This window comes from Carettochelys insculpta, chromosome 1 (genome assembly GCF_033958435.1).
Source record: "Carettochelys insculpta isolate YL-2023 chromosome 1, ASM3395843v1, whole genome shotgun sequence".
Lineage (NCBI taxonomy): Eukaryota > Metazoa > Chordata > Testudines > Carettochelyidae > Carettochelys > Carettochelys insculpta.
Genome location: NC_134137.1, coordinates 234,416,801 through 234,443,900, shown reverse-complemented (window position 1 = coordinate 234,443,900; position 27,100 = coordinate 234,416,801). Strand labels below are relative to the sequence as shown.

The following is a 27,100-nucleotide window of genomic DNA, read 5'->3' as shown; positions in this document are numbered from 1 at the left end:
GGAGGAGCTGTTTCCTGTGCACATGGGAGAGAGACTCAGCCCACCCAGTAACACTAATAACATTGAGTTTTGACCCCTGACTACCTGGGGCTCTAATTCAGATGCCAAAGGAGAAGGAATTATTGGTAGGGTTTCTCTCAACTTCGTGACAGCATACACCCGTGCATTCACCCCTACGCATTGCTGTAATAATTGTTGCATAAAGTCTGTTCTGTAAGGTATCATTTGAAAACTCATAATTTGTTGGTATTGTCCAGGGAAAAGTGTGAGAAATCATTGTTTATGAAGTTATGAGATTCTCCTGTATCGTTTATTTTTAACACATGTTCTAAACCCCACAGCCCTGCCCACACACAAGATGGTAAACAGGTCTGTTCTAAACAAAGATATGTTCTGCTTAATTTGCATGAAAGCAGTAAACAGAGTCCTCAAGCAGGAAGGGCAAACTAAGTTCAAACAAGTGAAAAAATCATGAGGGAATATCCTTCCACCTATATCCTTTGTGTGCTGGTTCTCAGCTGGAAATGTTTTTCAAGAGGGGTATTTGACAGGATTCAACTCACCACTGCAGTGTCTCTTGTTTGCACCATTACCTGGCTGTCCCAGGTATTAGCTATAGTGACCTGTGCACCCACTTCTCATGGTGCCTTGCAGCTATCACTTCAGCTTCTGGAACCGTGTCAGTTCAAGGACTGCAGAGTCCTCTGCAGGACATAGCCCACGATATACCCCATTGCTGTGTCCTCTCTGACTCCACAGCAAATTTCGCTGGTCCACTTTCCTATGGCCCCAGTACCCGTTTTGTTCTGGCCTTGGGGCATCATTCTGCAGACCTCTGCAGCTAATCAGGTGCTACTAGTAGCTCACCAGATCCCTGCTTACAGCACTGCACTCTCTAGGGTGTTTGTTGCCTTCAGCCTGCTAGTCAACCAATCCCCCTCCCTTCTCAAAGTCCAGGGAGTTACTCTGGTTGCACTGTTTTTCAGCTTTTCTTATATGGGCCTGCTCAGCCCTGATTGGCTGCTCCTATAAGCCATTCTGTGATTAGCTGCCTCCTATGCAGCCTCTCTATGGCTCTATCAATTCCTTGTGGTCCAGTTCAGGGTAGGTGTCCCATCCCAGAGGGCGGGGTTTGTGCGTGTGTGAGAAAAACTGTAAAAAAGGAGGGCCAAAAACTCCAAGGTGCCACTCCCTCACCCATCAATTCACTGTGCCTGAAAAAAGCAAAGGAAGCAGTATTCTGGGGAAAGGAAATTGTCCTCACTGCTGAAAGCATGTGGTGAGAAGTACTGCTTAAATCTGATGAATGTGTTGTAAAGTTAGGAACTACTAAGCTTTTTGTGACTGTTTGTCTTGTAAATGTTTCTGACCTTTGCCTTATTGCTGCTACTCATTTAAAACTTATCTCCTTGTAAGTTAATGAACTTGTTGAATTATTTTCTCTAATGGAGTGTATACAGATTGAGGGTTTGGGTACCACCATTTGGGACAACAAGTTGTGTGCTTTAATGGCATAATGGACTCAATATGTGAGCACTGTCCAGGAGAGGGCTGGGTAGTCCAGAACATGCATTTCTGGGAGTGTGTTGGAGTCACCCTGTGATGATAATTAAGGGTGGTGAAAGACAAGTCACCCCACCCAGTGAGGTAGCTGGAAGCTATTTGTGAGCATCAAGGCAGTTTAAAAGGCACCCTAGGTTACAAAGCAAGGGTGACACTGCTACTCATTGGCTGGGATTGTACCAAGTATAGAATCACAGAATGTCAGAATCATAGGAGGGGAAGGGAACTCAAGATGATTACATAGTCTATTGTCCTGCAATCATGGATGGACTAAGAATTTTCTAGAACATACCTGGTAGGAGATGTCTAACTTGCTATTAAAAATCTCCAATGGTGGAGATTTGACAACCTCCCTAAATGAATTGTTCCAGTGTTTAACAATCCTGAAAGTTAGTAAGTTTTTCCTAACGTCCATCCTAAACCTCCACTGGTACAATTTAAGCCTATTGCTTAAATTTTCATCAAGAAGATTGGTTGTGATTGGATATCCATCCTAGTGAATGTCAGTGAAAATAAGGTAGGGTCAGAGGCTAAAACAGAAAAAGAACAAGGGGAAAATTACTGAGACAAATTAGATGTCTTCAAGTCAGCAGGGCCTAATGAAATGCATTCTAGAATACTCAACAACCTGAGTGGGGAGATATTAGCGATTATCTCTGTAAAGTCATGGAAGGTAGGACAGATTCTAGAAGACTGGAAAAGGGCAAATATAGTGCTCACCTATAAAAAGGGAAATAAAGCTACCCCGGGCAATTACAGACCAGTTAACTTAATTTATACATCTTGAAAGAAGAAGGAAAAAAATTAATCAATTAATTTGCAAATATCTGAAAAATAACATAAGTAACTGTCAGCATGTATTTGTAAAGAAGAAATCTTGTCAAGCCAACTTGATAGCTTTCTTTGACAGGATGAAAAGCTTTGTGAATAGAGGGAAGTGGTAGATGTGGTATATCTTGATTTCAGTAAAGCTTTTCAAATCAACTCACATGAATTTCTCATGAACAAACTAGGGAACTACTACCTAGGTAAAGCTACCATAGTACGGGTGCAAAACTGGTTGCAAAACCACTCCCAAGATGTACTTATCAGATGTAAGGAATGTAGCAGCAGCAGGAATGCAATGCTGCTGAAGGCTGGGAGGAATGTCTCCCCCAGACATTATTTGCATGAGAATGCAAATGGGTGCATGTGTAATACTGAAGCTGGGACGAATGTGTCTCCCAGAGATTATTTGCATGTGTGATACCTTTCAGGCAAAGCCTAATGGGTAGCAAGTAAGCCATGAGATTTTGTCTGTTGTAAACACATTGTTGTAAAATCACAATTTATGTTGACACTCAGTGTGGGAGTTCTGGGATCTCACCAATATTCTGGGTTGTTGTGGGGGACATGGCAGTCTCCATAGCTGAGTAAGACATTGATTACATAGGGCTCCCTGGTTTAAAGCATTATAAGGCAGGAGGGGAGGGGTGGTAGTTGAGCCAGCTTGCTGAGTGCCTTGGCCTGTTTTGATTAGCCCTCTCCACCTGTTGAAAGATAGAGCTGGATGCTTGGGTTTCCATGAGACTGCACACTGGAGATATTAAGAGCTGAAATCACAGAGTGGCAGCTGAGGCCACACAGAGCTGAAATCATAGGGTTCTGCCTCAGGGCAATCCCCCAGCAGCGTGACTGTCGGGCGGCCACTAAGGGAGCAGTGGCGGAAGACAGCAACCGGCGGGCAGCCAGTAGGAGGAGCAGCAGATGGCACGACCAGTGGGTGACTGGTAGGAGGAGTGGTGGATGATGGCACCAGTGGGCGGCCGTAAGGGAGGAGCGGTGGATGGCACAGCCAGCGGACGGACGGATGGCGCGACCGGCAGGCGGCTGGTAGGAGGAGTAGCCAGCGGCCAGCAGGTGGCAGTCAGTGGGATGCTGCCGACAAGTGGACAGCTAGTACTGCCCTGGTGATGTATCTGTGGCCTCTGGTTCCGGGACTGCACTGCGAGAGGTACACCCTGTAACTGTGAGTGAGGTAAAGGCCAAGAGCCCCAGCAGAAGACTTGGTTCTATAGTGTATGGGGATGGTATCTTGTTAAAGGTGTTTGTCTCTCCTTTGCTTAGATGTATTGCATCTGGCACAGTAAACCTGGGGTAGGTTATTGTCATTAAATAAGCTGTTTCTATCTTAGACTCTGTGCTTGCAGGGGTGGGGGGGGTAACTGCCTTACAAGCACCCAACAAGTGGGGTGAGATTGTCCCAGGCCACTGGGTAGGGGCTTGAGCCGGTTGGTTGTATCCTTGACAGGAAACCCCTCGGAGCTGAACCCGGCCCTTCTGGCAGACACCTGGCATTAATAAAAGGGTTACACAATGATTTACAGTCATGCTGGAAGGACATAACAAGTGAGGTTCCACAGAGGTTAATTCTGGGTCTGGCTCTGTTCCATATCTTCATCAACAATTTAAATAATGGCATACAGAGTATTCATAAAGTTTGCAGATTACACCAAGCTGGCAGTGTTTGTAAGTGCTTTGGAGGCTAGGTTATAATTCAAAATGATCTGGACAAACTGGAGAAAGGGTCTGAAGTAAAAAGAATGAAATTTATTAAGGACAAATACAAAGTACTTAATTTAGGAAGGAACAACTAATTGCACACGTACAAAATGGGAAAGGACTGCCAAAGGAGTACTGCATAAAGCGATCTGGGAGTCATGTGGACCATAGACTAAATATGAGTCATGAATGTACACCTATTATAAAAAAAAGTGAACATCATTCTGGATTGTTTTAATTCTTCCAGTCTATTCTGTACTGACTGAGCCTCAGCTAGAGTACTATGTCCTATTCTGGAAGCCACGTTTCAGGAAAGATGTGAACGAGTTGGAGATAGTCAAGAGAAGCAAAACAAAAATGATTAAAGGTATAGAAAATATGACTTATGAAGCAAGGTTGAATTATTTTTTCTAGTTTGGAAAAGAGAAAACTTAGAGGAAGCATAGAATAATAGGCTGAAGGCATATTGAGGTGCATTAGGAGTGTACCCTGGATTGTCCGTCCTTCCTTTTTTAAAGATGGTCACTGAATTTGCCTTTTTCTAATCATCGAGGATCTCTCCCAAACTCCATGAGTTTTCAAAGATAAAAGCCAAAGGTTCTGAAATGACACCAGCCAATTCCCTCAGTACCCTTGGATGCGTTAAATCCAGACCCATACCTTTGTGTGTGTGTAGCTTTTCTAAATAGCTCTTAACCTGTTCTTTACTCACCGAGGGCTGCCCACCTTCTTCCCATACTGCATTGCCTAATGCAGTAGTCTGGGAGCTGACCTTGATCATGAAGACTGAGGCAAAAAAAAAAAAAAAGCGGCATTGAGTACTTCAGCCTTTCCCGCACCATCTGTCACCAGGTTACCTCCCTCATCCAGTAATGACCCCATACCATCCCTGATGATCCCATGAAAATACTGTTGGGATGTCTCCCTTTGTCATAATCCCAAACTTTTAACCCTCCCTTAGGAGAGAGATTGAAAACAAAGAGAGAAAATAAATACACTGTAATCTCTGATAGCTGACCTTTCAGTTTTAGGCATGCATATACACAAAACCTTCTCTAAGAAACAGGAATCAAGTCATTGCCTTTCAAAAAGTTAGTTACAAATAAAACAAAAAGATATACTTGATAAGCATCCATCATTGCTAGGTGTTTCTGCACACATGGAGCATAGCGGAGCTGAAAATGATGGCCAGAGTGAAGAGGTTGGGGCACTTTGAGACATATCTGGAGGCCAAGAATGTCAAATTTGATAGAAATCCATCTACACTACCCTAAAGTTGACAATGCAAAATCAAATTAGGCATTAGTCCTCCTGAAAAGTAGGAGTACAAAAGTCGACCTTAAAAGCATGCCCTTACCGCGCTTATCTGTGCCTTAGTATGGCTAGAAGCAAATCACATCAAACATGTCCTGTAAGATCCCTGTGTAGACTTTGATTTACAGAGGACCGTTAAAAGGCCAAATTTGTCCTAGCAGGGAATATATGCCTACTGTCTTTCACAGAGGTTCTTTCATTAGATTAATTTGTGTGTTGTTAAACTTGTCTACAGAAAATGTACCGCCTTAATGTCTGGTCTTCACTCATGGTTTTTTGCAGTGTGTTCAGCAGCAAGCCCTGTCATCAACACTTGCCCCATCCCCTCCAACTGTGAGACTGACACAGATCCACAGGAGAAAACGAACACAGGAAGGCATGCCCATGGAGCACATGGAAGCCACCCACAGGGACAGAGAACAGTAACATGCCCAGAGGAGAACCACTCTTCGGGAAAATAGAGCCAAATGGGAGGAAAGGAGATTGGATTGCAAAGTGAGGAGAGACCACAGAGAGCATGAACTGGAGACCCAGAGGGAGATGTTGAAGCTAATGAGGCAGTGAACACTGCTCCTGCAGTCTCTGGTAGAGAAGCACAGAACCCCACTGCAACCCATGAACCGCCACATGACCCCTTCACTATGTTCCCTAATCTCCCCTCCTCAGCACTCAAGAATGTGGGGTAGGGAGAGTTAAGAGGAGCCTTGTACGCCATGCCCAGGGATGATTCTGAGACTAGAAGGCTGACATTCACCCACCTGTGATAGCAAGGTGCACTTGCTTTCCCACCCTGAAGCCCCTGCCATGAATTCCTTCAGTGTCCCCTGAATAAAAATGATTAAGCTCAAAGAAAGAAACAGTGTCTTTTATTGCTTGTGTGGAAGCAGTGAAGGCAGTTTACAAGCTTTACAGGCAAGCACACAATTCATGTTGAATTCCTTAATAGCAACAAACGTGACTGTCTGGTCATTCATACAGCTGTTTTTCAAAGCCTCCCTTATTAGCAGTGCCCCTCTCTGTGCTCTCCTTACTGCCCTAATGTCTGATTGCTCACAATTACTGTCCAGGTGATCTGCCTCTGCCATCCAGCCTGGCATGAAATTCTCCCCTTGGTTTCACATAAATTATGAAGCACACAGCAGGCTCCCACCACAAGGAGAATATTGGCTTTGCTAAGGTCTAACTGGGTCAGGAGGATCCTGAACCTGGCTTTTCAATGGCCAAATGCACATTCTACTAGCATTCTGTACTTGCTCACACTGTAGTTGAACTGCTCTTTACTGCAGTCCAGGCAGCCTGTGTGTGTCTTCATGAGCCAAGAGAGTAAGGGGTAAGCTGGATAACCCAGAATCACTGTTGGCATCTTCACGTCTCCAGTGGTGATTGTCTGGTTTTGGAAGAAAGTCCCATTCTGTAACTTTCCAAACAGACCAGTGCTCCTAAAGATACATGTATCATGCACCTTTCTCAACCATCCAACGCTAATGTAAGTGAAATGACTCTTGTGAGCCACCATAGCTTGCAATTCCATGGAGAAGTACCCCTTGTGGTTTATTTATTCAGTGGCAGGTAGTGTGGTGTGAAGGTAGGGATGTGCATTCCCATCTGTCACCCCACCACAGTTACATAACCCAATTGTGGCAAAATTGTCCACTATGTCCTGCGCATTTCCCAAAGTAACTGTTTCATAGGAGATGAGTATTGATTCCCTTGGCTACCTGGATGACAACAGCCCCCACTATAGATTTGTGCACTCTGAACTGATTGCCCACTGACTGGTAGCTGTCTGGTGTTGCAAGCTTCCACACAGCAATTGCCACTCACTTCTGAACTGCCAGAGCAAGTCTAATTTTGGTATTACAGTGCTTCAGCAATTCACAAAGTTCCATGAAAGTACACATGCAGAAGGTTTGTGGCCACTGCTGAACATTCCATACCCGCAGAATAATGCAGTCCCACCAGTCTGAGCTTGTTTCATGGCACCAGAACTGTGCCCCACTGAGTCCAAGCATCCAGTGCAGCTGGCATCTCCTTGCTCCTCTTCTCCAGAGTTTCACATTTGTACATGTCTCTTTCCTCCTGTAAGTCTTCATCATTCTCAAGGCTGCTTAGGCTCTGAACATATCGCAGCACAATGTGTGGGGTGCTCATAACACTTTCCACAACAGCTATCCAGGCTAGCCTTGCAATGACATCTGCAAGGATATGTAAAAAGGGCATGAAAATCCTTTTTGCTGTTGCTTTCCAAAGGAAGGGAGAGGAGGTGAAGTGCACTATGGTATGTTGACATCACACACCCACAACCACCTGAAGCACAATTTTTCCCCATTACACAGTGGGACAGAACTCTACGGGGCAGCAGGAACTGTGGGATAGGTACCCGGAGTGTATTGTTGACAAAGTCAAGCTTGGCAAACTAAGTGGTGATACACTTCGTCAACTTTCTGTACAAGTGCGGACATGTACCCTGATTTTACAAAATCAGGAGCTAGAATATCAACCTTAACAAATTCGACCTAATGTCCTACTGTAGAAATACCCTAAGTAATAACTGGATCAAGAGTCAGCAACCAAAATAACAAGAGCCATTTTTCAAGAGCATATGAATACCAGTCGTTAATGAATAACTTCAAACTGTAATTTTTATAACCCCTATTCTAAGAACAGCACACGCACAATGACTTGTAATGCAATACGTGTTTACTACAGTTTGTTCACAAGCTTTTTTACATATTCTATTCACTTACATTTTACATGCGTATTTGTATCATTCTCCTCCTGATTTTCACTCCCGAACCTTCCCTCTCTCTCTGGAAGACACTAGATTCTGAACAATTTCATTTTTGTTTTTAAAATCACTGTACAGCTGCTCTGATAATTTGGTAAAGAAGTCTTTTATATATTCATAATCCATGAACGGCTTTTCTCACTTCATGATGTCTTGAGTTGCCACAAAACTAGCCGCAATTAAGCTTTTTGCTGATTTCACCCATTTAGAGAAGGTGTTCTAACTTTGTTCTGCTTTGCGTAGCAGCTCCTCCGTGGCGTTTTTTTTTTTTTTTTTAAAGCTTCTCCAGCATGATACTGTTCAGCAAAAGCAGTATGTCTTTTTCAGAAAATGCATCCTGAGGTTGCATATTTTGTTGCTGATGAATCTCTCTTTGCTAATGAGACATAAAGAGGGACCAGACAAACTCAGTATAAATGCAACGGATTGGGTCCATTCAGTTTGAACTTCCATTTTCATTGATTCTTCTCTTTTTTGAAGCCATTCCAACCTCACTTTAATGATGCCAGTTTTACTTCACATTTAATTTCAGTTTTCTTTCTTAAAATGTATGTTGTCCTTCACAGCAGGAATGCCACAAGCTTCCTTTTCCTTTTCAAAATCAAGGCTTTATTGGCACCATGTTCAAAACGCAGATGCAGCATCACATCCCACAAGTCACTGCGCGTATTAAAGGAGGAGTTTTCCAGTGTTTTGAGATCACATATCTTTTGCTCTTTAGATATGAGTTATTCATTGTTGGGCTTTCAGACACTGATGATTTATAAAAAATAATCAGGAGAGTTTTTTTGTTTTTTGGGTTTTTTATTTTTTTACTTTGCAATTTTAGCATAAGGAGCCACAAATAAGTCCTGAAAGAGACACAGGTTGCAGATCGCTGCACAAGATCATTCCTGTTTCTCACCTGTTCTTAAAAACCTCAAGTGACAGAGATGATAAATCCTCCACAGGAGATTTCTTCCTGTGATTAATTACTCTTGCTGTTAGGAAGGTTTTCCCAGTGTCTAGCCTAAACCTTCCTTGCTGCCATTTACATTCCTGTCATGTCTTTGTCCTGTCCTACAATAAGAGGGAGAACAAGTTATCACCTTCTTCTTCATGATGATCTTTTATGTACTTGAAGACTGTTATCACATCCACCCTCGGTCATCTCTTAAGACTAAAGAAGCCATTTTTTTCAATCTTTCTTCATAATTTCTTTCTTTAATAATTTTTGTTGATCTCCTCTGGAGTTTCTCACATTTTTCCCCCCCAAAGAGCGATGCTCTGAATTGAACAAAGTACTCCATCTGAAGCCTTAATATTTCTGATTAGATTGGCAAAATTACTCCTTTTATCTTGCTTACAACACTCCTGTCGATACAAGCCTGAATGGTTGCTTGTTTCTGCAATGGTATTACACTGTAGACTTGTATTTAGTTCTCGTTTCACTATAACCCCTAGATCTTTTTCCCAATACTGATTCTTAGGCAGTTATTTCCCATTTTGTATTTGGTCAGCTGATTATTCCTTTTTAAGGAAATTCCTCCTATTTACTCCAGACCAGTTCTGAAGATATTGAATAGAACTGAACCTAGATCAGATCCCTTCAGGACTCTGCTGGATGTATCATTCCAGCTTGATTGCAAACCACTGATAACTGCTCTCTCAGTATGTTTTTCCACCTAGTTATGCGCCCACTTTATAGCAGGTTTGTTTAGAGGCTGTATTTTTCTACCTTGGTTATGAGTTTGTCAGGCTGTATCAAAAGCATTACAAAAATCAAGACACAGCACATCTACTGCTTCTACCCATCCACAAAGTTTGTTACCCTGTCAGAGGAGGATATCAGGTTAGTTTGATATGACTTGTTCTTGACAAATGCATTTGGATTTTTACTGATCAGGTTACTTCTTTCTAGGATCTTACAAATTGATTATTTCCTCCATTATCTTTCTGGATACTCAAGATGACATGCAAGACAGCAGCTTATTCTTTACAGCATTAGTCATTGCAGCATTTTATCTTATGATCCAGAGTAACTACATATGCTGATGCTTTGGGGCCTGAAAACTTACATAGCTGAGCTTTTGTCTGGCAACCCTTAGGACTTCTAGGCTCATTGTCTTTCTGTCTTAACTGATTCTCATGCCTTGCCTAGCCAATTCTGATACCTACAGGCCCTGCTAACCTGAAAACATCTAACTTGTTTAAGTAATTCTTAGCTTGTTCCTTTCCTATTTTAGCTTTCAATTCCACCATTTACCATGCTATGTCCCACCCCAGCGTGTGGGGACACGCTAAATCAAACTTATAGGACCCCTGTGTTGGTGCCAGTATTCCTGCCCCCATTAGGAATAAGGGAAGTTGACGGGAAAGTTTGCTCCCATCAACCTCCTGCAGTGGTGATGGTGTGGAAGCCTGGATTGATGTACGTGAACTCCAGAGACATAGTTAACACAACTGGAATTGTGTGCCTCAATTCGACCTTCCACTGTATTATATATATGGAGATATACGTGTATCTCAGAGATCTGGAAGAGACCTGAGAAGGTCAACACATCCAGTTCCCTGCCCTCACCTGCCTGTCACCATCCATGGCAGATTTTTTTTAAATCTCTTTGTCCCAGACCTTTAAATGGCCACCTCAAAGACTGAGCTCAAAACCTGGGGTTACCAAGCCAATGTTCTAACCTCTGAGCTATCCAGAGCTGGCCTTAGTCCCTTATTCAAGAAGAACCTGAACAGACCTTATGGATGGTGTTTTCAGTGGATTTACAAACAAGTTTCTGCCCCACTCATCACCAGTCTATATGGACATCTGTGTGCACAGAGAGATCTGCCTAACCCTGGAAGTTACTAGGATAGCCACGAAGGGTCCTGTGGCACCTTATAGACTAACAGAAAAGTTTTGAGCATGAATAGAACCCGGGCTGCCTAATTCTACTAATACTGTATCTACAGAGCACAGTTGCCCTGGCCCCTCTGCGCTGAGCCTTGTGCCCCTTCCAAGAATCAATGTTTGCTGTATACTGAAACAAACTGCTGCAGCCCCTAATCTTCAAATGCACTGATGAAATTGCATCTCCAACGAACTCCGGACTCAGTGCTATTTTGAGATCACTCTAAGACAGGGTTTCCCAACGTATGGGTCGGGACCCAAACGTGGGTCGTGATTACTTTTCAGAAGGGTCACCGGCTGGGTTGGGCAGCTCCACAGGTGGCTATTAAGAAGCCATTCACACTCCTGGAACGGTTCTCAATGTCTTAATTGGATTAAAAGCTATCTGGCAGTTAAGTCAATCAATTAAATTGAGAACCATTTCAGCTGCAAGGTAGAGAAGTCTGAGGAGCAGTGTCCAGCTCAGGTGAGGTGAGGGTCTGAGTCTGAGGTTGGGAAGAGGGAGGGCAGAGCTGATCAGCTCCCTGGCTTACAGCCTCTGCAGGAGATGGGGTCCCCACAGACCCTAGCAGGGGTTCCGCAGCTGGCACTGCCAGCTGGGGTGCTGTGCCCCAACCGGCTTCCAGTCGTGGGGGTCCCTGTGCCTCTCCTAGCTCCCCCCAGCCTGTGAGTGACTCCTAGCCCCTCAGTGAGATACCCTTAGCCCCCTTCAGCCCCTGAGTGACACCTAGCCTCTGAGTGTGACTCCCCTAGCCCCTTGAAGCCTGAGTGATTCCTAGCCCACAAGCATGACTCCCCTAGGCCCCTGCAGCTCCTGAGTGACTCCTAGCCCCTGGGTGAGACACCCTTAGCTCCTTTAGCCCCCGGGTGAGACTCCCCTAGCCTCTGACTGTGATTCTTCTAGCCCCCTGCAGCCCCTGAGTGACTCCTAGCCCCTCAGTGTGATTTCTATAGCCCCTGAGTGTGAATCCCCAAGCCCCTGATCGTGGGGTTTAAGCTGGCGGGAGCAGTTTGGGGATGAGTGTCTTTCCAACACCACAACCCTGACAAACTATAGTAAATGTAGTGTTGTTACTTTATTAATATATGTCCCCTTTTCTATGAAATAACTATTATGAATATATAAACATATGAGGCACAATTTTACATTTTTGCCTGAGATGCAAAATTAGCTAGTCATGGTTCTGTTCTGCTCTACCGTTTCAGCCCCCCTGTTTTGGAATTGCCTTGGGTCACTGAGTCTTCCTGAATTCTCAAAATGGGTCCCCGTCTGGAAAAGGTTGGGAACCGCTGTCTGAGCTGTGGTTGTGCTTGTAATCCTGTTGAGTTCCAGGGAGGTAGGCAGCCTTGCAATGCTAAAGAATCCATCCCCAGAATGTGGGGAGAATCCACTGAGCCTGGGTACTCAGATGATTCTGGGGAAAACAGAAAATATAACAAGGGTAGGTGCGAAGGTCAAAGGGTCAGAACAAGGGAGACACCATTCAGGAAACCCTGAACTGTGCTAGCCACCCCTTAAAAGCATCAAGAGAGCCAGCAAATGCTTCCCAGAGGAACTCTGCCCAGATACGTGAACAGAGGGAGGATCTAAAGAAGGCCACGCTGTCACAGAGACCCCCTCAGCCAATACCCCCTCCTTGGTGGTATGGATGGCCACTTTGGCCATTGCTATGATTAATTGACAAGGAGGTCCCATGGTTTTGTGGGGCCATGGATAGGCTGTCCATGTACATAAAGGTTGAAGGGAAAATGAAGACAAAACATAAAAGAAGATACAGGAGAAGCCAGAACACGGCCTGTAACCTGGTGCACTCAAGGCCATTACGCAACAGGGTGTCCCTCATGCTGCAAAGGGACAGGCATTGGGGGCTGAAGTGACCCGCACCAAGTAAATGTCTGTGCTTGCAATTCTGTGAAGGAGCTGCCAATCAATAGCTCTGACGGGCCATGACACCCAAGTGTAATATAGGCGGGCACACCAGGGTTCCTCACCCTCAAGAAGTGGCAACAAAACCCATTGATGTGAGATACAAGGGTGATGAAATGGAAAATATGGAGCATCAACACGTACAAATGTGCCCACAGGAATAGGCTGTGGGTCATGCTGTGCTTATTATAGTGAGGAGGAAAATTTTTGACTAGTTTACATTCTACTCAGCTCATAAAATTCCCCCAGAGCTTTGTCTTGGCCTGTTTGCCTGAGAACAATTAAACAACTCTTGTAGGCATGACTGGAGAACCTATCAACCAAACAGGACTTTACATATAAATGCCAAGGCTAAGCATTGTTCTGCAGACACCTGGGTGAAAGCAAGCATTTCGACCTGCCCGGTGTCTAAACAAGCTGTTACACTTGTTATCTGCTAAACAAGGCTTTACAGGAAGCAGTAGGAGTGAAAATCTCAGCTCATGTCAGTGCTTCCCAATTAATTTCCATGTCTCTAATGGTGAAGTACTAATCCTCCTTGAAATGAGGCAATTATCACATGTAACCAAAAGTATTAGGCCCAGCTTCATAAATATATTTAGGCACTGCTGTGAGGCTCAGTAGTGAAATGCCTGATAGTTTTAAGTGGCTGAGTCTCACTTTCAGACAGAAATGAGGCACTGAAGAGCCAAAGTCCATTGCCAGTATTCTATACTATCTCAGCACTTCAAGTCTACATGCAGCTCATACTGGCAAAGATGCACTTTAACTATTATAGGTTATTCCTTCCCCCAGAGTGAAACAGCCTACACTGGTAAAAGCTTAATTCTGCCTATATAAATGTGCCTACTCTATGGGCTTTTACCAGCCCAGTGGTTGGTCAGATTACCTCTGCTCACAGTCCTGACTTACCGAGCAATGTCACCAGGAGTCTGTAATGCAGACCTGGCCTGATTTGACTATGGGTATGCCTACCCTTCAAGCTGGGGATGTAATTCCCCAGTTCCATGAGTGAGGTTACCACATAAAAGCTGCGTCTACACGAGGCATTACTTCTGAAAGTCTGGGCCCTCTTTCAAAAGAGTGTGCAGCGGGTCTATCCACACCGCGGGCTCTTTCGAAACCGAAATTGGAGGAACATGCCCTAGCTTCTGAAATCACCCTTCCAAACATGAAATAGGAAAAAACGCCCCTTTCGAAGCCCGCTTTCGAAGGAAGACGTGTGTAGACACTCTATGACCCACGCTTTCGAAAGAGCGGGGGCCACCATGGCAGCGATCAGCTGTTAAGCAAAAATGTGCTGCCCAGTGTCTGCAGGGCTCTATGGTCTCTGCGTGCAGCAGCCCTTAAAGCCGCATGCACCCAGACACCCCGTTGCAGGAAGCTGAGAGCATGCAGGCAGCAGCTGTCGCATGTGGTGCCCCTGCACGCTTCAGCCAGACCCATAGCAGCTACCAGCACAGCATGTCCAGCAGCCAGCAACATGAGGAGCCCCAGGACCCACCCTCCGAGTGCGTCCAGGGCTTCCAGGGGGCCAACTGGAGGCAGAGGGAAAGAGAGCCCCCTCCTGGACAGAGCATGAGCTCTGGCACCTGCTGGGCCTGTGGCAGGAGGAGGAGGTCCTGCCTGAGGTGGGCATGAAGTGGAAGAATGCAGCCGCTTTCACCTGGCTGGCCGAGGGCCTGACTACCTGTGTCCACCTTGCCCTGTCTCCGGACTAGGTACGCAGCAAGGTGAAGGCGTTGCATCAGGGGTATGCCCAGGCTTGGGACTTGGCCAGCCAGTTGGGGGCCACCCCCCTTTGTGCCCATTTTACCAGGAGCTCTGAAGCCTTCTGGGCCCATGGGATACCACCTCCCCACCCTCCATCCTCGATACCTCTGCGGAGGACCCCCCCCCCAGGTCAGAGGAGCCCGATAAGCCAGGACCATCGGCCAGCCCAATGCCAGCAGGGCCAAAGCCAGAGCCTGCAGCAGCAGCAGAGTGGTCCAGCGAGGAGGGTGAGCTGGTCATAGATCTCCCTTCCTGTACCTCCAGCCATGTCTCGGCCAGCTGGGCATCCCCCAACCTCAGTCGCAGACCATCAGGTACGTACCCGCCAAGGCAAATGCCATGTACAACAGGGCAGGGGCTGCACCCTCACCAGAGATCCCCCCACACTCCCAGCAGACCCTGGCTGGCCACAGTCCAGCTGGGCTGTGGCCCTTAGGATGACTGCATGGTTGCCAGTGGTCTTCAGCACTTACTTCCTTGGACAGTGCTGAGACCCACTCCCAGGGGTGATGGGGACCCCCACAGCCACCATGGGCCTCCAGGGCCGCCCAGCCATCAGACTGGGGATGGGAACCCGCCGCCTGCTGGGGGGTGTGGGCCACGGGGCAGGGGTTGGCACTAAAGGCCTGTCTCCCTCTTTCCTCCTGTTCTCGCAGCTGTGCCATCCAATGGCTGGGAGAGCCTTGCACCCTCTGTAGTGCCCGACAGCCCCCAGAGGTGAGAGATGAGAGCTGTGCGGTGCCACCAGCTAAACCACAGAGACCCCATTCCCACAGGGGCCAACGGCGGGTGGCGGAGGACCACTTCCTCTGTCTCCGGCTGCTGGCAGGTGGAGGTGGCAGAGCAGAGCCTCTGCCTCAAGAAAGGGAAGGCCTTCTGGCACCAGGCGGCCTGGGTGGAACTGATGGGCACCCCGAGGGATGTGGTGGGCAGCTTCAGGGAGCTCCTGGCCTGGATGCCTCTGACCAGTTGTCCCCCTCCGCAACCCCTCCCGCTGTCCCCCCTGCAGGCCCTCCCACCAACCCTCCCACAGCTCCTGCTGCTGGATCCCCGCCTACCAGCTCCCCTGGAGAGGCCCCTGTTGGGGCCTGATTGCTCACCTGGGGCGGTTCCCCAGCCCTACTTCCCTATCCTCCCTGCGCCCTTCCAGCCTCACTGGGGACCCCAGATCCGGGAGGGGTGTGGGTCCCCGAGCCAGTACGGGTCGAGGCCCCTCCACCCAGGCCCTACAGAAAGGGCTCCCCATGCAGGATCTGTATATAATTCACGCCCCCACCACCTGTATGTGGTTCATCCCCCTCCCACTTGTACATAGGTGTATGATAACATTTTGCACAGGTTGGAAAAATTCTTTTGTTGTGTTGAATAATAACAGTTTATTTCCTTCATATCCCTGTGTGCTGCATGCCTACTGGGGAGGGTGGTATGCGAGAGGCTAGGGGCAGTGTGCAGGGGGGTGGGAGGATAAGTGCAGGGGGTGGGGGGGTCTTGTGTGGTGGACCCGATAGGGGTGGCCAGGGCAGTGGTCACTGGGGCCCCCGGTTGAAGTATTGCTGAAGATGCAAACTCCATCCTGGTGGGCCTGGCGGCTTGGGGCAGTGAAAAGCTGGGGGTAGCCTGTGCCAGCCTCTGCCACCCACCCCTGTTCGAAGGCCTCCCCCTTGCTGTCCACAATATTATGGAGCATGCGGCAGGCTCCCACCACCCGGAGGACATTGAGGATGCCCATCTCCAGGCGTGCTAGGAGGCAGTGCCTCCAGCCCTTGAGACAGCCAAAGATTCGCTCAACCACATTGTGGGCATGGTTGAGCCGGGTGTTAAACCACTACTGGATGGGGGTGGAGTGGCCCATATAGAGGCACATGAGCCAGGGCTAGAGTAGATATGCTGCATCAGCCACTAGACAGAGGGGCACTGTGGTGTCACCCAGCGGAATCTCCCTCTGGGGATGTAGGTCCCTGCCTCCAACAGGCAGCACAGGCCCAAATTGTGGAAAACAAGTGTGTCGTGGGTGCAGCTGGGCCAGTCTACATAGATGTTCTGGAACCAGCCACAGCTGTCCACCATGGCTTGCAGTGCCACAGAGTTGTAGCCTTTCCTGTTTACATATTGTCCTCTGCTGTGCTCCAGGGCGTGGATGGGTATATGAGTCCTGCTGAGGTCCCCAAAGCAATGCAGAAACCCAAGTGCAGTGAAGTCCATGATGGCCGCATCTGGGTCCCCGATGCAAATCACCCTCTGGAGGAGCATCACCTTGAGGGAACACACCACCTGCAGAGGGGCAGATGTGCAACTTTGAGGGTGTGCAGGTGTGTGCCAAGCCCCACCCTGGCCCTAACCTGGGCTCCCAGTCCTGGGCCCCCCCAGCCTCCCGGTGGGTGCATGGCCTTGCCCGCCTTACCTCCATCATGATGGCCCTGACTGTGGCCTTGCCCACACCAAATTGGCATCCCACATAGCAATAGCTGTCTGGAGTGTCCAGCTTCCAGACAGCTATTGTGACCCTCTTCTCCATGGGGAGGGCACAATGAATCCACATGTCTTGATGTCTCAAGGCTGGCAACAGCCACTGGAAGAGCTCCAGGAATCTCTGCCAATGCATCCGGAAATTCCAGAGCCACCAATCATCGTCCCACTCCCCCATGACCAGGCGCTCCCACCAGTCTGAGCTGATGGGGTAGCACTATTTTTTTTAGGAAGAAGGATTCTTTTAAAGATGGGCTTTACTTTTGGGAAAGCTGCGTCATACTGCTTTTCTTCCTTCAAAAGAGTCTCTTTCGAAAGATGAAGATGCAACTGAGGTGTCGGATATGTAAATCGACATCTCGTTTGCATTTTTGATTTTGCTCATTTGCATGCCTCTTTCAAAAGAGGCATGCTAGTGTAAACATAGGCTGTATGATGGAAAAGGGAACTATGAGACGCTGAGGCTGTGGTTTTGATTAACCATCAACAGACTTTGCCCTTGAAAACATGTATTTTTACATGAAAAGAAATATCTTGCCAAGAAATGAGTGTTAAGTGAAATTTGAAAGATGCGATGTGTTTGGTTCTGAAAGAGACCAACCCTGCAGTGTCCACAGGGAGGCAGACAGGTCTTCTACAGCTTTATTTATCAGCACCACAGCTAGTCAGGAATACAACCATTCCAATGTGGCTCCAAGTGGATGATGTTTACTCCCATCTTTGAGATAGCTGAAGCACAGGAATCATAAGTATCAAACAGTTATTTTCTATTGTTGCTTCTCTTTTTCTCTGTGGTAAAGTGGAGAAAGTTCGGCTTTTTGTATTCTTTCCAAATGAAGGAAACAGGGGAGTCCAGTTAAAGAGCAGGGACACTATTTTCCTTGCACAAAAACTGAGTAACTTCTATTGGAATAACTTGTGTCCTGACTGGGGAAAATTGAGATGGTGAAAGCACATCACTTGAGCAATGTATAAAGCCTTGGAGAATACACTGCTGCAGATATCCACCATTGGCTATGATAGGGAGAGGGACAACGTGTGACTGATCTAGATCTGCTTTCAGTTCTGTCTTCCCTATTCTTCAGTCTCATCATCTTCCAAAGTCATGATGGTTGAGCAGTGAGGGGGAGGTGCTCCACTTTGTTTGCTCTTGATTTCTAGGAAGGTACACACAGATTTTGACAAGGATTAAGCCTCAAAATATGTGTGTAATTTCAATCTGCAGCAAGCAGCTCCTCAGTTTGTAAATTCCTCCAGTTTCAAGGAAAAAAAAAAAACCATGAACTTCAAACCAGTTTGACAGGCTCCTTCTGCTTCGGGTCATTTCCTGCTTCCATATGCCAAACATCAGCGTTAGAGGCAAGCCAAGTCACTGAAGACATTTTGCATGGATGACTAGAGAATTGCAACAAAGTGGCGTAACTTGGAGGACAAGGGGTTGGAATGGGTTGTAATAGGTTCTGGGGAGGATCTTGGAAACAATGGGATGGACTAGAATCCCCACCCCTTTCTGGCCCTATAATGCTGTCAGATGCTCCAGCAAGGCAAAGGGAGTCAGAGAAGAGTTGAGGAACAGGCTCTTTCACTGTGCATCTCTGAGCGAGGAGTGCCCATGAGCTCTTAATGTCTCAGACTACGTGCTGGCCATCGGGTGATTGTATCTCTGCATTTCTCTTCTCTTTGTGTGCAAAGATGTGGCTGCGGTTTCTTCTGAGCACCACTCTCCTCCACTTAACAGCTGCATATCCGTTTGAACTGTAAGAAATGCCATGGTTTTTACTAACAATACGTGTTGGCTGTGAAGGCTGAAGGTTGGTGGCATGGTTAGATAATACTGCTGCTGCCATCTTTTATATCTGGGGGCCTAGGCTGAATTCTAATTTAGGTCACAAGTCAGATGGGTGGAGTGCTTCTCATGTAAGTACAAAGGAGACTTTTGCAATCTTGCTAAACCACCACAAAATCTAGTGGGTTTGAGCTTATATGCTGAGGTAGGGAAGAGCAGTAGCAAGGTATGGGGTGATGGGGTGGCTCTCCAGGAGTCATAGTATGGGGGTTTGCAGACCAGGACCAAGGGCCACCGGCAGAGCAATGTGAGAAGCACAGGAATAGCAAAGGGGCTGTGAGGGGTGGTTGGCATTTGGCAGATCTGCCTGGGGGGCTCTGTTAGATCTGAATCAATAATGAAAAAGTCCTTTACTTTTCCATAACCCTCGTCTAACATTAGCCAAATAGACGGTCCCTTGCTGTCTGCCCCTAGTCACCTGAGTTAATCTGTTCTGTTTGATTTCCATAGGCAGTACATCCTGATGGTGCCATCAGTGCTGCAGAGTGGCTCTCCAGATCAGGCCTGTCTGCAGATCCAACACCTCAATGAGTCAGTGTCTGTGGAGGTCACCCTACAGCACAGCAGTACCAACATTACTATTTTGAAGCAAGGTGTGAGAAGAGATTACTTCTTCAAATGCATCCGATTCATGGTACAGACTTTTAACTTACATTCCAGTAAAGAGAGAAATAATCATGGAAAACATGCTTGATCAGACAAGTGATCCTATAGAACTAGCAATGGGAGAGGAAAGGATAAAGTAGAAGAGGGAGACCAAGGGAGAAATAAGGGCTGGAAGGCGTGAGAATTGGAGGGGTATGGCCAGAGGTGGGGGGAGGCAGCAGAGAGCTGCGTCGTGAGAGAAGAATGAGGATCTGGGATGAGAGAAAGTAAAGATCTGAGAAAGAGACAGAGCTGGCAGTGGAACTCGGGTGAGGAGTATGTCTCTGGTGCACTCCATGTGTCCCATAGACAGCTCTTGGAGAGAATGCTCCAAGCTGAACATTCTGCTCTCAGTAACAGAGAGGGAGCCGGGCTAGTCTAGACACTATCAAAACACAAAGCAGTCAAGTAGCACTTTAAAGACTAGCAAAACAGTTTATTAGGTGAGCTCTCGTGGGACAGACCTGGAGAGAAAGATGATGTCTGTCTATCCCAGATTCTCCTCTTAATGTTTTGCATCCCTCCCAGACTCCGCCGGCCACCTCTTCCCCTCTGGCTTTCATCACTTTCTCTGCCAAAGGCAATACAACCATGGTGACAGAGAGGAGGTCGGTGGCGATTCTGAATGTGGAGAGCATTGTCTTTGTCCAGACAGACAAACCCATCTACAAGCCAGGACAGACAGGTGAATGTGGATGCTGCCTTACTTAAAGTCATTTCCTCTGGGAACCGGTATCCTGAGTGGGGAGAGAGAAAGAGAAACACTCTGTAAAATACAAATCAGTGGATTTTGGCTGACTTAGCACCCTGCACTACAATTGTGCCAGTGTTTGCTGGAGCTGCCCTCAAACACGGATAGCTCCTGGTGTATGATAGTCAAAATCCCAACTCATTCTTCAGTCTTTATTCACTGTCTTTCTGCAGTCACTCCCTTTGTCCCTTGCTCTCACAGCAGTTGCCTTGCTATGGCTCCAAGGCACTTATTGTCATGAAGCCCATGTTTGTGGGCATGGCTGGGCTTCCAAGCTTCAAGGAAATGGCTAGCCTGAGAGGCCACAAGGGAAGGCCCTCATATAGAATTACTTGCCCTTCAGACACTGGGGAATCACTTCTCAGTCTGACAAAGTGTCCTAATCAGAGATTGATGCTGCTTAATGACACTTGGCATATTTATATGCTCAACCCCTTGTGTAAACATTAACCAGATTAATGGTGAAACACCCCTACATGGAGGAGTGGGTACATTTTGCAGTGAACAATGGAGATTTGCCTAAAGCCACAGAGGACTCACTAACAGAACTCAGGCGACAGGGCTATGTCTACAAAGGTATCCCGAAATAGCTGCCTGTGTCTATTCAGTGTGCCCATTGTTTCAAAATACTTTTCAAGATCACAAGCCTGCTATTCCAGCATCCCTACAAACCTCAGCACAGGAGGCATATGGGGATGCCTCAAGACAGGGCTTGATTTTGGCATGTGGCTCCATTTAGACAGCGTCATCTGCCGAAACAGCCTATTTCCAAAACTTCTTGAAATAAGCTATACAATTTGTGCAAATTGCATGGCTTATTTTGAGCTTACCATGCTGTCTAGACATAGCCCTTGCCTCCCAGCCTAGCCTTGTCCTTCAGAGCATACGCCCTTTCCTTCAGCAGGCCAGACAAGCCTCTGGAGAAAAAAAGTCCCTGCTGGTGAGTTAGCTCAGGGAATTCAGTCCCATGGCAGGTTGTGCCATGGAAAGTCTCTTGTATGAAAGGTTGAAACCAAACCCTATTGCTTGTGGGCACAGACCTTAGCCATGATTTACCTGTTCCTTTTTTCAAGAGGGGATGGCTGGAAAACCAGCTGTCGGGGGTATGGAGCAAACTGGAGCTCAGAGGATAGGAGAGAACTAATGGTAATCTCTTGCCCATGTCTTTTCAGTGCTGTGTCGAATCGTTGCTCTCGATCTTGCTTTTAGGCCTGTTCAGGAGACGGTGAGTTTTACCAGAGCCTGGAATTATCCAGGAGTCCCACCTGGATAGTAAACTGGTGGGTGTCACCTCCTCAGCCCCCCACAGAACCTTAAAATAAGCACTTGCCTGGGACAGAATGGGAGTTGAATTTCTGCAGCAATTGAAGGAGGCCTATGCATTTCAACTGGAACTTAACACTGTGCATAACAAATTCTGCCCTTACATGCAGCAGCCACACCAAGCACAACAGTGTGTGTAGGCGCCTGTGTGCCAGGCACAAGAGCCCTCATGCTAATTTTGGTGATGGGGAGTCGGTGCCTTCCACTGCCAGGTGATCCTTACTACTCTGACAAGCACGTTCACGTGGCCCACACAAACTGTTCCCAGTTAGCCTGTGCTGCCCATGGCAACAGGCTCACCAGCCATCTGCAAGGGAAGAGAATCTAGACACTACCAACCAACAGACTATCTGTCTTGGTGATATGATACCCATTGCAACATATGGAGGGGTCCCAGCTGACTTCTTGACTGGGAAAATAGACATCCTGGTCCTTATTCTCACCTCCTACCTGCGCAGGAGAGAGCAGGATTTTGCTCTGTTGAAAGGTGCTAGATGATCTGGGTGTGTGGATGGATGAACTGGAAGAGGTCGGATTCTAACATTAGGTAGAGCGTTGAAATGGTAACAGTTCTGCTCCTATTCACACCAGTATAATGGAGATCAGAATCTGTCCAAGGATATCTTATGCCCTCGTCTCCTCTGCCTTTTTTATGATATCTTCAGCATTTAGGGCCAAACGAGCGGTTCTTATTCAGGTAAAATTCCCACTGAACTCAGTGAAAATCCTGCTTGAATACTCATTGTAAACATAAGCCCTTAATTTCTAAAATTGTATTTACAGTGATTATTCATTCAGTTCATTATTTCCTCAAATACTAACAATCCCTCTCCCTCTTTTACAGTACCCCTTGATCACCATTCAGGTAAGAGACTTGCTTTTTAAAATGTATCACATATAAAGGTGAAATCCTGAGAAACACTGTGTGAGAGACAGAGAGAGAAATGCACGTAACTGGTAATTGGCTCTCCTAATGACATATCTTCTGCCTCTTGCAGAGGTGGAGTTGAGATCTCTCTCTTGCTCTCTGATCCAATATCAGAAGTATAGGGGGTTTCTATAGAACCCAGTGGAGCAAGTCCAGCTTTACAAGAAGTGTTCAGCCCAACAATAGTTAAAGTCGCTCCGTTCATGATGGTATTTCTGTTTCCTCTGCTTCCTGTCAAGTGTTCCAATTGCTTTGGTTTATTTGCGTTAACTTAGCCCTGCTGAAAAGCTGGGAACAATTGCAGCAAATGGCTGCAATTACTAGCTGTGCTGGACCATGAAGAGTTTTAGCAATTGTATGTCATGTTATACTTTTGTTAATAAACGAAAAAGTTCCAGTTCCCTTTCTAGCAGGCATCCCTGCAAGAATTTACTTTTACAGTCCAGTCCAGCCATTAGCTGTTGCATACAGTGAAATTTAAACATTGCAGAGTTTGATACTGGTCCCTAACAAGCGCCAAGTAATAGTGAAACCTACTTTAGTGAGTATCCAAATGAACCAGCAGTCATGTAGCACTTTTCAAGACGAACAAAATAAATTTATTAAGTGATAAGCTTGTGTGGGACAGACTCACTTCTGTCTCATCACCTAATACATTTATTTTGTTAGTCTTTAAAGTGCTACATGACTGCTGGTTTGTTTGGGTACTCACTAAAGTCAGTTTCAACAATACAGACTAACACGGCTATCTCGCTGTCACTATTCAGGGTAATTGTGAGAAAGTCTTCCTTTTAACCATTGTGTAATGAGATCTACTGAAAGTGTATGTGGGTGTTGTGTATAGGCTGGGGGAAGGGTGGGGTAGGACATTAGAATACCCTCCTCATCCTGTCTCTTTCCTCCTTCCCTTTCTTTTCAGTTGGGGAAAACTGGACAATATAGGGGCAATGTAGGGGAAAGGGGCTGTGCGGGGGTGGGGTATGATACATTGAAAGGGAAGAGTGAAGGAAGGGGATCGTTTTTCTCTTTTCACCCCCTCTTCATATCAGCATGGAACACCAGAACCTTCTGCAGCCTAGGCCAGAGCGTGAGAACATGGGGTTTCTCATTTAGTAAAACGGGATAGCGATATTTTCCTAACTCACAGGGACCTCTTGGTTAACTGGCTGCAGACAACCGTGTGTATTTTAATGCAACATAACAGAGGTGAAAGTAACTTCAATTTCACATGACCAGGGCTGGAGAAGGGCTCAGAACAGAAAGCTGGGCAGGGCAGGCAGGGGGCTATGATAAGACAGTAAGTGTAAGAAATTCAAGTGGGGGGTGGAGTGTGTGGGGCTCATTACAGGGGGATGTGTGCATGAAAGGGGTCAGGGAAGGATGTAGGGAATATAGGGAGGGGTGCAGGAGTCAGAGCAGGGTCTTGGGGTGTTGGAACTCAGGGCAGGGGGCAAGGAGTGAGGGAGTCTCAGGGTAGAGACTTCAGCACCCTCCTGCTCCTAGGACTCATACCAGTCAGGAGGGAGAGGAACGCAAACATTCTGTGTGGGTATTTCCTCCTGCTCCCTGAGGCTGATGGAAAGAGAATGGCGAGCAGTGTCCTGGTGGCAAATCTTGGGTGGCAGGTGGCTTCAGCCTCCTCCAATTGTGCTGCGAGGCTTGGGGTTGAGGGTGCCTTAGACTGGTGGGGGGCTGTGCCCCCAGCCAGCTCCTTTGACATGCCTAGGTGAATGCAGCTTAGCGTGGCAGCCTTCAGAAAAGCCCTGGGAGCAGCTTCATCCTCTCCTGCAGCTGACTGCCCAGCTCACCAGCTCTTTGTTGCCAGAGTGGCATACTGGGCACACAGTCTTACTTTCACCTCTGCAAGCTAATAATGTCTGTAGCAGAAGATATGTCAGTGGAGAGTGACCTTCTGCTGACACAGCGCTGGTTTGGTCAGTGCTTAGGCTAATGTGACTTATATAGCTCTGCCGGGGGGGTGAGTCTTCTATGCCATATAAGAACAAAGTCTGCTGGCCACACTTACAAAATGGGGGATTCTATCCTGGTAAGTAATGATTCTGAAAAATATTTGGGACGCGTGGTGGAACTGAGCCCGCAGTGCGATGTGGTGGCCAGAAGAGCTAAGGAGGTCCATGGATGTATAAATAGAGGCATCTTTAATCAGAGCAGAGAGGTTGTTTTGCATCTTTGTTTGTGAGACCTTTACTGAAATTCTGTGCCCAGTTCTGGTGCTCACAATTCAAGAAGGATGTTGAGAAATTGAGGGGGGGGCGTGGTTCTGAGAAGAGCCACAAGAATGATTCAAGGAGAACCTCAGGGAGCTCAATCTGTTTAACTTCACAAAGAGAAGATTAAGGGGTGACTTCGTTACAGTCTACAGATATCCACTTGGGAAATAGATAGTTAATAATGGACTCTTTGATCTATCACAAAAAGGTATAACGAGACCCAGTGGGTGGCAGTTGAAGTTAGACACATTCAGATTAAAAATAAGGGTATAATGGTGAGAGTAATTAATCCTTGGAACAATTTATGAAGAGTCATGATGGGTTATCCACCACTGCCAATTATTAAATCAAGACTGAATGTTTGTCTAAAAATAAGCTCCAGGAATTATTTGAGAGAAAACGAATGATCTGTGTTACACAGAAGTCAGCTGTGATTGTCACAATGGTCTCTTCTGGCCTTTGAGTCTATAAAACTATGAAAGTGGAGAAGGTACGGGAGAGAGGAAATTCTTCCTATGTTCCACATGTACCAAATCTGTGAGGTGGCCACAGCCTCAAGATATAGGCCTGGATATAGATATAAGCATGTTACACTACCACTTGAGGTCACATAACATGAACCCCCATCCATGTGATATAAGTCGCATACGCCTAAGTCTGTCCAAATTGGCACTGTATCAGCAGAAGTCACTTTCCCACTAAGGTATCTTCTGCCTCTGGCAGAGTGAAGTAATTAGAGACCTCACTCCCATTGACACTGTTTTCACCAAGTATGCTATACGGCCAGGCACCTGCATCTAGGCCCCTGTGCTGATTAAGCACTATGAAGTAGACTTGCCCTCTGATATTTACTATAGACATAATATAGCACTGATCTGTGTCTCATATAGATATGAAAATGAATAACTTTAGGTGCTTGGTTCCTGATGCATGTGCTAATAGCAAGCATAACTTCTGTGTCAGCAAGAGACAGGCTACCAGTTCTAGGACGTCAGCTAGATAGCCCTCCGTAATGCACCAGGCTTCCCTCAAAAAAAAACAAACTAGCTGTGTCTGTGCCTATTGTCCTCCTCCTTCTGTCCCACAGGATCCACAGGGCAATCAGATCTTCCAGTGGCTGAATGTATCATCTCAGACCGCCATTGTCCACCTCACGGCCCAGATAATCCCAGAACCAATCCTGGGCATCTACAAAATCTCTGTATCAAAGAAATCAGGCTCTAGCACTCATCACTTGTTCGCTGTTGAGGAATATGGTAAATACCTGCAACTGCTGTTATTTGTACAAGGAAAAATAACTGGAGTAGGGCCCTGTCTGATGTCCTTAGACCTAAATTACAACTCCCCCCAACAGTGCACATTTCAGATGCAGAGGTATGTTTGGGTTTTCCGACCTTATTGTGAATGGATCAAGTTTACTATGTCCTCAGTGGAGTCTAGAGACCTTAGTTGGTGTCCAGAGTCACCTCATCCCTGCAGTTTGAGTCTGTAGGTAACTCAAGAACAAGACAATTTTATTCTTGTTACCTGCAGATCCGAACTTCAGACTAAACTCCATCCACAAGCATGGATCTTCCTAGGGTCTGTCTGTAGGACTGCCTCTGCCAAGGACAGGGAGACAATCTCAGCCAAACTGGAGCCATCAGAAATTATCCTGGATTTTCATACAGGGTTTGAGTGCCTGAGTCTGGGATGACTCAACAGAACAGCCTTGCCCAGCCCAGCCCAGCCCAGCATTCATTTCTGCACGCAACCTTAGTCTGTGGCCCAGTTATACTGCAGATTCTGCAGTGTTGTGTTCTGGCTTCTGATTCAGCTCACCACAGCCCTGCACGAGTCCCTCTTTTGGCTGTTCACACTGTAACCAGGATGTGTGATTGCAGTAGACATACCTGAGTTGGCTTTGGGCAAGCTAGATCCAGGCCAGGTTGTATAACAGTAGCAGTGAAGCCATGGCAGTATGGGCTGCAACTGCTCAGGCATGGACCCACAGGTGGGTGGGGCTAGCCTGTACTACTCTCCCACTGCCTTTGTGCTGCGGGGCTTTCGCTGCTATTGCTACTCCAGCTAGCTTTGATCTCCCTGTGCTGCAGTCACATCACATGACTGTAGCGTGTGCAGTA

At 46.8% G+C, this 27,100-nt stretch overlaps 1 protein-coding gene across 1 annotated transcript in view; it reads left to right on the top strand.

Annotated features, from left to right (window-relative positions):
* The first annotated feature begins 18,945 nt into the window (after positions 1 to 18,945).
* The window catches only part of LOC142007098 (ovostatin-like), an 84,492-nt gene continuing 76,337 nt past the window's right edge, over positions 18,946 to 27,100 (top strand). Inside the window, exons 1-6 of the mRNA XM_074983633.1 lie at positions 18,946 to 19,010; positions 19,550 to 19,733; positions 20,273 to 20,429; positions 21,668 to 21,720; positions 22,663 to 22,683; positions 26,065 to 26,233. Of these exons, the coding sequence (XP_074839734.1) occupies positions 18,946 to 19,010; positions 19,550 to 19,733; positions 20,273 to 20,429; positions 21,668 to 21,720; positions 22,663 to 22,683; positions 26,065 to 26,233 (649 nt within the window). The remainder of the gene's footprint in view (positions 19,011 to 19,549; positions 19,734 to 20,272; positions 20,430 to 21,667; positions 21,721 to 22,662; positions 22,684 to 26,064; positions 26,234 to 27,100) is intronic.